Genomic DNA, 13552 nt, shown 5'->3' on the forward strand with positions numbered 1-13552 from the left:
CAGAGCAGTAATATATTTGGCAAGTGATTTATGGCCCATGCTAATGCTATGGAGCCTTGTTGATAAATTTGTAAGCTCCAGCTAAAGTATGATGGGCATATTAACCCTTGCCTCAGTTTGACCTAGTATCTGGGGACCAACCTACCTTTGGGCGATTTGCCTAGAGTCTGGATGGGAGTACAGCAGAGCTACCCACCCACAAATGGGGGGTAACAAATTGTCTTTGATTTTACGCCGGGTGTCAGAGAATGAATAAAATTTTCCAGGTCATAACCAGGTTCCCAGAGGTGTCAAGTAAGTGGTAGCTGCCTGGAAATGACTTCACAGTGGCAGACCAAGATGACAGCACTGTCTTGTTAGAGAGTTGTCTCAATGACTACTCAAGCAATTGGCTATTATGTCATACTCACCAAAGCATACCATACAACCAATGTTACAGACACCTCCATCAACATCTCTATCCTCTCCATAGGCAGAACAGACTCATCAGAGTTGGCAGCAGAATAGTAGACAGTTTAGTTCAGCTGCAATCTGGGATTCTTCAACATTGTCTGTGGTTCCTGATGTTTCATTGGATCAGGTCTAAAATACTCAAAGAAACCTCCTCCTGATATTTTATCCAAGCTAACAATGGTTAAGCAGATTTTATTGCCAGCTCATTTTGACTGTTCAAAAATAATGAATATGTGAATTTCATATCCACAATATGTATGGAGTGCTAACTTTACTCATCAAATTACTGAAGTGGCTTAATGCTCCACTCATTTGCTGATGACTTCTCACTTTCTTTTCCTTGAAGGAATACACACAACCAAAACTGAACTCAAAGTTTCAGAAGGATCAACACTAAACGTGATCAACACAGCTATGATATTCAGAGTAAATGGAACATTTAGTTAGACAACCAAAGCCCTAGAACAAACCACAGGAAGAAGTGTTCAATGTGTAAAATAATCTGGTCATACACCACATCTATCTTGCTTCTTGCTGATCAGAATTGGATATTACAGCATGGGTGGTTCAGTATTGAAGGTCAAAGATATTGGAAAGTGTTGGAGAGATTCGGACTTTTCAGCCTGGAAGGGAGAGGTTTCCTGAGTGGTGATCTTACAAAGGCATATAAGATAGTTAAGGGAATGTAAAAAGATTAGAGTGAAGAGGAACGAGTTTAAGCTAATGAAGAAATAAATTTCAGGTCTTCTGTCCCTTAGACCCTCCGATCCTCAGATTGGAGGAGGCATATATCTGAAGCATTTAGAAAATCATTGGATCCTGCAGTGGGAGGGTTATGACAATAGGCTCTTTTTATAATGATTAATGTAAAAGGACTAAATGCTCTTTGTCAAAAATAATTACCTTACAATTTTGCAACTTAAGACACATTTAATGTTTTGAATTCAATTTTAAATACCAGCAGCAGGATAATTTGAATCATGTTTATTTTTCTAGCTGATACTAAATTGAATTAATTGATGAAATGTAACCATTATTTGAAAAAGTATATTTGAAACAATTATAATATGTTAGTTATATTGTGCCAAGAGATGTAGTAAATTTTAGATAATCAATTCTAAATGTCTGTTTAACATTGCTATAACACAAGGTTTTTTTTTTCTATAGCGCTCTAATGGATCCTCTTTCTCTCTTGAAGTCTCTTGTTGGCATTTAGTTCTCCCAATTCCTCTGCCTCTGCCACATCTGCTCGGAAGAAGAGACATTCCACTCCCAAGCATCCGCGATGTCCACCTATTTCAAAAACATGCTTTTCCCCCACTCTGTCATCCAGACAGCCCTCCACTGAACCACCTCCATTCCTCGTTCCACTGCTCTAACCACCCCCCTAACAAATGCAATGAAATCAGAGTCCCCCTTGTCCTCACCCACCATCCTACCAGTCTCCTCATCCAGCACATCATCCTTACACACTTCCGCCAACTCCAAATAGACCTCAACACCAAGAACATCTTCCCTTTCCCACTCGCCTCTGCCTTCCACAGGACTGTTCCCTTCGACAGTCCTTACTTTGCGCCACTCTACCCACCAACACTCCTGAACGCCAAGGTACCTTTCCCTGTAACTGGAAAAGATGTAAAACCTGCGATACACCTCACTCACTTCCATCCGTGGCCCCAAACAGTCCTTCCAGGTGAGACAGAGGTTCACCTGCCTCTCTTCCAACCTGTATCAGGTGTTCCCGATGTGGTCTTCTCTACATCTATGAGATCAAATGTAAACTTAGAGAACGGTTTGCCAAGCATCTCATCCAGCCCCGCAGTGGCTGACCAGATCTCCCAATCACTGCCCATTTTAATTCCCCTTCCCACTTCATTTCCGACATGACTATCCTTGGCTTCCTCCATTTCTACAACAAACCAAACTGCAAATTGGAGGAACAACACCTCCTGGGCATCCTACAGCATGGAGGACTCAACATTGAGTTCTCCAATTTCAAATAACTTCCCTTCCCAGCTCCTCCCCCTCCAACTTCTCCCTGCCACAAGCCCAATTCATTCCTCCCACTGACCAACCAGGTCAACCTTCTGTCTGTCTTCATCTATCCCCACTTCACCAACCTGCTCCCACCACCCACTTTATCTGCAGCTTCCCCTATACCCACCCCGAGTCCTGAAGAAGGGTTATACCCAAAATGTCGACTTCTTTACACAGAGAGTTGTGAGAGCATGGAATGCGTTGCCAGCAGCAGTTGTGAAAGCAAGGTCATTGAGGACATTTAAGAGACTACTGGACGTGCATATGGTCACCAAAATTTGAGGGTGCATACATGAAGATCCGTGTTTGGCACAACATCATGGGCTGAAGGGCCTGTTCTGTGCTGTACTGTTCTATGTTCTCCACATCCTGATGCTGCCTGGCTCGCTGTGTTCTTCCAGTCTCCTGCTTGTCTACTCTCAATTCCAGCATCTGCAGTTTTTTGTTCCTTGGCATTTGGTTCCTGGCCATTTTCCAATACCTCATCCCGGGACCATAGATAGTTTAGACAATGTCAATAGACCATTTAAATTGATGGCACAAGTTGGGTTTATACGCATGTGTGTCGAGGAAGAAACTGAAATCTGATACTCATTCCTTTTATTAATTTTTTGCCAAACTAATTTAGAGTGTGAACCAATTGCCCAAACCATCGTCCTGACTGAAACCAATAATTTACTTTGAGATTCCTGGTCTGTGGCTTCTGTATCCCTAGTTCATTCCTTGTGAACCTACTATCTCTTCAAATAGTCTGAACAGTTTTAAATAATGTTCTCCTTCTGAACTCAACTCTGTATTCCAAACTATTTAGCTGATTGTCTTCTTCCAAATAGATGATTAATTTTGATTTTCTCTTAAATCAGTTTTTTGCGAGTTTTGAACCGTTCGTTGCCCCTCTTCATGATCCTGTCTTGGATTTACTCAGTAGCGATGATAGTCAAGAGGCTGGTTCATGAGAAGGAGGCACGGCTAAAGGAGACAATGAAGATGATGGGACTGTCTAATGGAATTTTGTGGGTCAGCTGGTTCATCAGTAGCTTTATCCCTTTCCTCATCAGTGCTGCTTTTCTCACGTTAATCCTGAAGGTAAATGCCCTATAATGATTGAAGTTAACAAAACTTTTTGAACAAGATAAAGGATGTTTTAAACTTATTCAGTTAATCTTCAAATTGAAAACTATTGCTGAGTGAGTTATAGATCTTTGTTCCTGTGCACACCTTGCAACTGCCTGTCATTTCAGACTAAGCACTAACCCCAGTGACCTCTTTACTCCAAGTCCCAGTGGATTCTAGTGCAGATGTTAAATTCACCTAACTTTGACGATGTCTCATAGATTGGTTTTCACCCTGAAAACCTTTTCTGGACATCAACAATAACTGTCTTCTGATCATGGCAAGCCCATCTGTGTTTCCCTTGGCTTTTCATGTATTTCCCTCTATGTCTCATTGAGCCCACAAGTGTGTTATACTGTGGCATCATATATAACTGCACACATGACAGTTGGGAGATGTTAACTTGAGCTTATTCCTATTTTGTGGTGATTAATTATATGAAATGCCTCTATAGATTGGCAATGTGCTGCAGAATTCGAACTGGTGATGATCATTAACTATGCTCTTTGAAAAAGCTTTCTCATTTGCACCAAACTTTTGAATTTATTCTTTATTTGAAGATTTGCACTTTACAATTTTCTTTGCAGTATTCACTCCTCCTTTCCTGTTTTGTTTCAGTATATGTAAAGGAGTCCACCTGGGAGAAAGTGAGGACTGCAGATGCTGGAGATCAGAATCAAGAGTGTGGTGCTGGAAAAGCACAGCAGGTCAGGCAGCATCCCAGGAGCAGGAGAATCGACATTTCGGGCATAAGCAATTCCTGATGAAGGGCTTATGCCCAAATCGTCGATTCTCCTCCTGCTCTTCAGATGCTGCCTGACCGGCTTTACCAGCACCACACTCTTGACAAAGGACTCCACCTATCGAGATTAAACTTTGAGCTCATCAACATATTTAAAGCACAATTGATTTCAAAGTATATTAATTCAACAGAAAAGTACTAAGAATGATCTCTGATGCAATTTAAAGTGTGGTTAGATTAAATTCAACAGACACTTAGCTGTTCATTTGGTTATCTGTAAATGTAAATGTTAATCTCTCCTATGTGTTATGGTTCCAAAAGTTTCATTTCTAAGTCTGCTGGACTGAATAAAATAGATTTATTTTTGGTGGATCTCTGTTGCTCAGAGGCCTATTAATCACATAATTGCTGTGATAATCATCAATGTATCATTTCTGTTTGTAAATTGCATGTTTAAATTGCACTGCTACTTAAGCTACCTCATCAATTGCATTTATATATCCAGTGCTGAGTATGCCATTGTTCATATCAAACCAGAAGGGCTCTATGTTCAGTTTCAGTTCTGTTCAGAGTTAGCTGATCCCAGCTGGGCTGTTATAATTCACTTCAATACCCAAATGTTATGGGACGGGGAAGTAAACAGTCCACATTCCTGAACTCAGCTCCATCGTCCGGGTTCACACTTTAGGCAGGATGAAAATGTCATAGATGTTTTGGCAGATACAAGCAGGCATTTTCTGGAGAGTAGGAGATAAAATAAATTCCCCATCCACCGCCATCAACATTCACTTCCTTGACAACTAACACACTAGCCATGGGCACTCGCATGGGCCCCAGCTATGCCTGCCTCTTCGTAGGATATGTGGAACAGTCCATCTTCCGCAGCTAAACTGGCACTACCCCCCACCTTTTCCTCCGCTACATCGACGACTGTTTCGGTGCTGCCTCGTGCTCCCACGAGGAGGTTGAACAGTTCATCCACTTTACTAACACCTTCCACCCCCATCTTAAATTTACCTGGACCGTCTCAGACTCTTCCCTCCCCTTCCTAGACCTCTCCATTTCTATCTTGGGCGACCGAATCAATACTGACATTTACTATATACTGACCGACTCTCACAGCTACCTAGACTACACCTTCTCCCACCCTGCCCCTGTACAAACACCATCCCATATTCCCAATTCCTTTGTCTCCGCTGCATCTGCTCCCAGGAGGACCAGTTCCAATACCGAACAACCCAGATGGCCTCCTTCTTCAAAGACCGCAATTTCCCCCCAGACATGGTCCACCACATCTCCACTTCCCGCTCCTCCGCCCTTGAGCCCCAACCCTCCAATCGCCACCAGGCCAGAACCCCACTGGTCCTCACCTACCACCCCACCAACCTCCATATACATCATATCATCCGTCGTCATTTCCGCCACCTCCAAACGGACCCCACCACCAGGGATATATTTCCCTCCCCTCCCCTATCAGCGTAACGAAAAGACCACTCCCTCCGTGACTCCCTCGTCAGGTCCACAACCCCCACCAACCCAACCTCCACTCCTGGCACCTTCCCCTGCAACTGCAAGAAATGCAAACCTTGCGCCCACACCTTTCCCCTTACTTCCCTCCAAGGTCCCAAGGGATCCTTCCATATCAACCACAAATTCACCTGCACATCCACACATTATTTACTGCATCCGCTGCACCCGATGTGGCCTCCGCTATATTGGGGAGACAGGCTACCTACTTGCGGAACGTTTCAGAGAACATCTCTGGGACACCCAGACCAACCAACCCAACCATCCCGTGGCTCAACACTTCAACTCCCCCTCCCACTCCACCAAGAACATGCAGGTCCTCGGACTCCTCCATCGCCAGACCATAGCAACACGACGGTTGGAGGAAGAGCGCCTCATCTTCCACCTAGGAACCCTCCAACCACAAAGGATGAACTCTGATTTCTCCAGTTTCCTCATTTCCCTCCCCCCCCCCCCCCCAACCTTGTCTCAGTCTCAACCCTCGAGCCCAGCACCACCTTCCTAACCTGCAATCTTCTTCCTGACCTCTCTGCCCCCACCCCCACTCCAGCCTATCACTCTCACCTTAACCTCCTTCCACCTATCGCATTTCCAACGCCCCTCCCAAGTTCCTCCTCCCTACCTTTTATCTTAGGCTGCTGGGCACACTTTCCTCATTCCTGAAGAAAGGCTCATGCCCGAAATGTCGATTCTCCTGCTCCTTGGATGCTGCCTGACCTGCTGCGCTTTTCCAACAACACATTTTCAGCTCTGATCTCCAGCATCTGCAGTCCTCACTTTCTCCTAACTAACACAGAGTGGCAGCATGTGTGTCATATATAAGATGTACTACAGTAAATCACAAATGCTCCTTTGACAGCACCTTCCAATCCTATCACCGAGAAAGACAAAGGTAGCAAAGGCACCACCTTCTGCAAGTTTCCCTCCAAGCCCCACTTGGAAATATATCACCGTTCCTGTCATTGGGTCACAATCATGGAACTCCCTCCCTAACAGCATTATGGGTGTACACATGGGCTGTATTTATTTAAGAAGGTCGCTCAATAAGTGTCAGTGTAACCAGTGATGGGTGGAGATTAGTGATGCCCACTTTCTGTAAATAAAAGATGATGGGGGAATGAAAGGGACACTTCCTGACATAAACAGAACAGCCCTGTATTTTCATGAGGTTTTTTGAAGTAATGTGGTTTGTGGTTTTCCAGCTGACTATTGTACAATGATAGTGGAAGCTCTGGACACATCTGGAGTAATTAGTTTGCATGTAGTAAGTGGCAAAGTAAACCGATAACAAAATGTTCAATTTCCACAATCCGATCTCTTTTTATTTTAAATCTGCGTTTCATTCCAGCTATGCTATTTGGCTTTTTGTTACTGCAACATCATACTTAGTGGGATGTCATCATCTTTTATTTGAAACTTATATAATAATAATCTCAAAGAGAAAATAAACAATTCACAAAGACATTTTGTGTACACAATAAAAGATCAGTGAGCTTGTCCTGAACAGGAACATAGAATTGTGAGTAGGCAATTCAGTGCATCACACCTTCTCCAACATTCAATCATGGCTGATCATCTACCTCAAAACCACCTTTCCACACAAACCTTGTGTCTACTGAAAGCAATGGTGTCCAGAAATCTATTGATTTCTTTCTAGAGCTAGCTCAATGAATGAGCTTCCACAGCCCTATGTGATAGACAATTGCAAAGATTCACTGCCTTGAGTGAAGAGGTTCCTCCTTAATTCAGTCCTAAATAGCTTACTGCTTATTTTAGAGTATATCCCCTGGTCCTAGACTAACAACCGGGAAAACATCCAATATCTGTGCATCATGTCGGGTAAAAGTTTTGTATGTTCCAGTGAGATCTTCAAACCTGTACAGAATGTTCAGAACAAAGAATTATATTTCTTTTTTCTTTTGTTACAGAAAGGAGAGATTCTCCCGTACAGCAGTCCCTCTGTTGTATTTGTATTCCTTGCAACCTTTGCTATTTCCACCATCATGCTGTGTTTCCTGATCAGCACGTTCTTCTCTGGTGCAAACCTAGCAGCCGCTTGTGGTGGAATCATTTACTTCTCCCTCTACCTTCCATTTGTCCTGTGTGTGGCATGGAGAAACTCGGTCACTTTCCCACTCCAAATATTTGTGGTGAGTTTAATGGTTATTATTGGCATGATCCAGAATGGCTCCCGTAATTGTAGTTACTGGATGAATTCACATATTGTTCATTCTGAAGTAAACAAAACAAGTGTTGACAATGCAGTCTGTTGAAGTCCGAGGAAGTAGGTTATCATGGTAAAACTTTGGGTAGGGCTCTTCAGCACTAAAACAAAAGCTCATAGGGCTTGAGAAATTCCACTGGCCTTGTATCTATGGAGAGAGGGACAGAGCTAATGCTTCAAGTCCACTATGACTCTTCTTCACAACTTAATTTTGAGTCCTAGTGGACTCGAAATGTTAACTTTTTGTTTCTCTGTCCACAGATGCTGCCAGACCTACTGAGTTACTTCAGCACTTTGTTTTTATTTGGTGGCATCTGCAGTAATTTGCTTTTATGTGAAGCCTGCAGCACTAACTAACTTAGTTTATGGAAGTCTGTAGAGTGTACAAAGGAACTGAAAGCAGTGCATATGGAGGGAAGTTTGATTGGGATAGAGAACAGTTGGTAGTATATGGGATAGTAGTCAAGCTGGTAAAGTAAATCTGGGATGGGAGTACACAGTCACATCAAACATTCCAGCATTGGGTATAGCATAGTGAAGTAGGACATTAAAGCTCTGTTTACTTCAATCCAACTCTGTCTCAGTCCAAACCTCAAGATTGTAAAGATATGGAAATTATCGATTTCTCCTCAGATGTAATGCATTCTTGCTAAGTAAGAATATTGTTTACAGATACTTTTAGGGTATTTTCGCTTAAATTGGAATGAGATTGTACTCATTAAATATGAGGCCTTTAAAACCAGAAGCCACAGAAAATTTTCATCCCATCAGTTTACGATTAAAGCAGATCAAAGAGGGAATGAAAGTCTCACCCTCTAATTCATTTTTCAGCTGGATACATAATTAGGCTGGGTGTACTGAAAATACCTGCAAATATCAGAACAGAGCTATGTCTAATGGGTATTAAATAATAAATGACATGACTCACTGTATCTGGAAATAAATTGGATTGCTGAATACATGGTAAGCAATTTCCATCAATGTTGCCTCCATCCCAATTTAATCATCTTATTGAGAGCAATGAGGAAATGGTCTTGTATTGAACAGAGGAAAAAAGTGAACCAATTCACAGGCTATTCAGTCGCTAGGCTCCTGTTCTAAATTTCCACTCAATAATTGCACTGACGCTAGCCAAAGATTTGACTCAGTTGTGTTCTACTGGGTTGCTTGGTTTGGGGTACAGAAAGGAGCTGGGTTTTACCTCTATGCTTTTTTATTGCATTTATTTCAAGTGAAGTACTTAATCAAAGCACAGTGAAGTACATCAAAAAGCAATAATTTCTGTCAACAAAAATGGGATCCAAAAAGCTGAAGATTGTGGAGGATGGGGAGACTGAGACTCTATAGTCTAGAAAGAGTGGGTTAAACCAGGGGAGAGATTTTGCATCAGAACTAAAAAGGGAGGTCAATTCAAGTAGTATGTAATGATTGGAAAGCTGACTGCCAAATACAAATATTAATGAGCTAAGAATTGCTATTGTTTAAAATATATAGGAATAATATGAAAAGCTGCTATACAAACCTAATCTCAGACAGTGGTGAATCAAATTGAGCTAGGTAGTCAGACTATGGGAACTTGGATTTCCAAATTGGAAAACTATGGGTACTATGCTGCGTCCAGCATAGGTTGGATTACTGCTCAAATCAGCCATGCTGGTCAGTGTGCCAGTTCACTGATTTCATCAAACCATATTTACAGAGGTAGGATGGCTGGCAGCACAATCACCAATCGGACCATGGCAGCTGGCACAGCTCATTAAGAACCTACTGAGGTTGATGAGGACTTTCCAGTTGTCTCCAGGTTCCTGAAGATTTCCCTTAATTAATCTGCACTTCTCTAAATGACTTCATTTTATCTAGGATTACAGTTATTTTAATTCTAGCAACTGCAGAAGATGTTAATCTTACACCTGTTTTCTGGCTAAGGATATCACATTTGCAATTTCCTAGTCCACCACCACCTAAATCTGGTTGGGAAATTTGGGCGTGCCACTGACATTTCCTGCCTATCGGTCTTCGGCATCTGCAGATGCACCGTTCCATTATTAGTTTCTTATCAACTTGAAGTACACCAAGCCATTTTAATACCTCCTTTTGGCCAATTTTTTCCATGATATTCATTTTCTAAATTTTCAAACTTGTTGAGAACAATATTTGAAACTGAATCTATATTACACAATTTACTGTAACTCCAACATATGTCATAGGTCTTTGGCATAACTGCCAGTTGATTGCATAATAAACAGATTTTCTACTTTTAAACCTTGAGTTTCCTGTTTTGTGACCTTTACGTTTTAAATTCAAAGCTCTGGACATCTAACTTTTGATGTTCTGTGCTATAACATCCCTTGGTGTAGGGTGGCATTGTATCACTGTTAGGAGTCAGGAGTCAGGAGTCAATTACCTCAGTGATGGTAGCAGTATCACATAACTGGAGAATATCCATATCAATGCAAGTTAAAAGAAACATGTTTTAAAGAGTAGTCAAAGATGCAGCTGTTTCCAACCAACATCTACAGTCCCAAAGGCGTTGAGGTCACTGGGAGGAGGTTAAGTAGACTGAATATTTTCCTCTAAGGATTAAGTACTTGATATACTAGTCACAATTAATTGTATTGCCTAAAATTCTGCAAATCGATGAGCATAAACATGGAACAAACTAAACGGCTTTGTGTTGGAATGTTTTGGAATATCTTGTCTACCACGGATATGATGGTAAACAAATAAATCTCAGGGTTTTTTTTGTGTATATGATGCCAGGCCCCCATTATCTAGCCTGAGATGAATGTCTCCTGAGGGTTAGGACCGAACAGGCTCCTCTAACATCCCCTTCTGGAGAAAAGAGGAAATAACCCAATGGAGATGCTGTTCTAGTTTCCTTTTCCCCTCAGGAGTTTGCTCGTCTTCCAATTCGCAACTTGCTGTGGAAGCACAGGTTTAATCGGAGACTGATCAGAGTGTGACAATGTAAACTGGCACTTAGTTCTCCATCCTCCAGCCAGAAGAAGCAGTTCTCCCCATCAACCCTGTCCACACTCTCAATCTTTATTTTTCAATTAGATCACCTTTCACTTCTTCTTAATTCCAGAGAATATAGGCCTATTCTACTAAAGCTGTCCTCACAGAAAACCCCTCTTATTTCTAGAATCAATGAATGAACATTCGTTGAACCCCTATTAAGATTAATGTACCTTCTGAGTTTGAAGAACTTTACAAAGTTCTCCAGCAGTTGTCTCACTAAACATACAAAAGCAAGATAATACTGAAGATGAGGACTCCAGAATTGCTGCTCCCCTAGCCAAGCTGTTCCATACAGATACAATAGTGGCATTGTGAAATGTTGCCCAAATAAATCCTATACGGAAAAGGCAGGATAATTCTAATCATGCCCAATTGCTGTCTCATCATTTCACATTTGATCAGCAGTCAAGTGGTGGAAGGTATCATCAACAATGCTATCGAACAACACTTGCTTAGCAATAACCTGTTCACTGACACTCTGTTTGGATTCTGCCAGGGAACTCAGATCCTGACCTTATTACAGCCTTGGTTCAAACATGCACAAAAAAAGCTTAATTACAGAGGTGAGATGACAGCAACTGCCTTTAACATCAAGACTGCATTTGACCGAATGTGATATCAAGTTCTAGCAATAATTGAGTGAGAGTGTGTGTGTGTGTGTGTGTGTGTGTGTGTGAATGATGATTGTAGCTTTTGGAAATCAGTCATACCAGCTCCAAGTCTTCTCTTCAGGTGTTCCTCAGGGTAGTGCCCCAGCCTCAGCTACTTAATCAATGACCTACCCTCTGTCATAAGTTCCAAAATATTGATATTTACTGTTAATTGCACGATAGCACCATTCATGACTCTATAGACACTGAAGCAGTCAGTATCCAAATGCAGCAAAGCCTGGAGAATAACCAGAATTGCATTGAGAAATGGTAAATAACATTCACTCCACATAAGTGCCAGGCAATGACTAGTTCCAACCAGGGAAACTCTAACCATCACCCCTTGATATTCCCTTGCAAGATGTCTTCCATGTCACTCACCATCCTAACTTGGAAATATGTCACTGTCCCTGAAGTTTTGCTGGTTCAAAGTTCTGGTACTCCCTCCTTAACAGCGCAGTGGGTGTACCTACACCTATGGAGTGCAGTGGTTCAAAAGACAGTTCATCACCATCTTCTCAAAGGCAGCTAGAGATGGACAATAACTTGGTCCATCCAGCAACGTGCACATTACATTGGATGCTGGAAATCTGAAATAAACAGAAAATACTGGAAAACAATTGGTGTATCAGGGAGTTTGTGGGAAGAGAAACTTCTTTAATAGCCACTTCTGTAACAAGTTGGTGGTGGGGAAAGAGGTTGGAGAGTGGCCAGGAGAAACGTGTCGCGTTTCTGTACCCACCTTGATTGAGTCTATGGCAGAAAGTCACACTGTAGCCTTCCTCTCCCACCACCAATTCAGGCCCTTAAGTTAGTATTAATGCTCATGTAAGGGCCTCATTCCATCTTCACTGATATTAATTCAGCAGAAGGCTTTTTTGAGTGGAAGAATAATGACTAAACCCATGCAAAGTTACCAGGGGGATGTGTCATGTTTAATCAGGAACTGATTGAGGAAGCTGATGTTATAAGCCCAAGCTGTTACTTTGGACTCCCTTCTCATAACCCCAACTACTGCCATCATTAATATGTAGCCTGGGTTCCTTTATGATTCTAGGCCTTGGGAGGGTTTATTACTGAAATCAGCAGCCACCTGTCTGGTGGTGCTACCAGTCAGTAGTGCATCTGGCCTCTGAATAGGGACATCTGCACTCAGGCTCCTTGATCCCAGGGAAGACATGTTGCTAGCACCTAATTCAACAGGGCTTTCTGAAAAGAGTCTCCATTAAATGTCAACCAGTTTTAAGCAGGTGAAATGAAACTCCTGTTTCAGTTGAGGTTTCTTAGGTCACAGACACTTTGCAGATTTGGTAACTCAAGGTCTCATTGGTCTCCACCAACTCCCACGCAGAGCAGTAATAATACTCTACCAGCCCTGCCCTCCCTAATTAACCTTATTTAATATACTTAATTAAAGTTAATTAAAGTTTTTAATTTACTTGATATTTTTAGTTTTGTTTCATCTCATCTGATTTTAGTTATTAATTTAATAGAGTAATACAGATTCTCAGCTTCTCCGTTTAAACTACTGACCCAACTTAAAGCAAAACATGATAATACTCATCAGTCAATTGCCCACTCGCTACCATGTAACATGAACCTTGATGATCTTTTGTGCCCTCCGCTATAATGCCATTTAAGAAATGCCAGACCTGTTTGACTGAAAACTGGTTGCTCCAACAGTGAGCCTCCAGACCCTGGCAAAGCCTAAAGAAAACAAAAATAAGTCACACATTTTTCTGCTTCAAAGGGAGTGAGTGTGCCTGTTTTCAAAAAAGATAACAT

At 41.9% G+C, this 13552-nt stretch overlaps 1 protein-coding gene across 1 annotated transcript in view; it reads left to right on the forward strand.

The window, feature by feature from the left end:
* LOC140494578 (phospholipid-transporting ATPase ABCA1-like) overlaps positions 1–13552 on the forward strand; it is a 176294-nt gene that overhangs the window by 86576 nt on the left and 76166 nt on the right. Inside the window, exons 15-16 of the mRNA XM_072593913.1 lie at positions 3354–3576; positions 7801–8022. Of these exons, the coding sequence (XP_072450014.1) occupies positions 3354–3576; positions 7801–8022 (445 nt within the window). The remainder of the gene's footprint in view (positions 1–3353; positions 3577–7800; positions 8023–13552) is intronic.

This window comes from Chiloscyllium punctatum, chromosome 24 (genome assembly GCF_047496795.1).
Source record: "Chiloscyllium punctatum isolate Juve2018m chromosome 24, sChiPun1.3, whole genome shotgun sequence".
Lineage (NCBI taxonomy): Eukaryota > Metazoa > Chordata > Chondrichthyes > Orectolobiformes > Hemiscylliidae > Chiloscyllium > Chiloscyllium punctatum.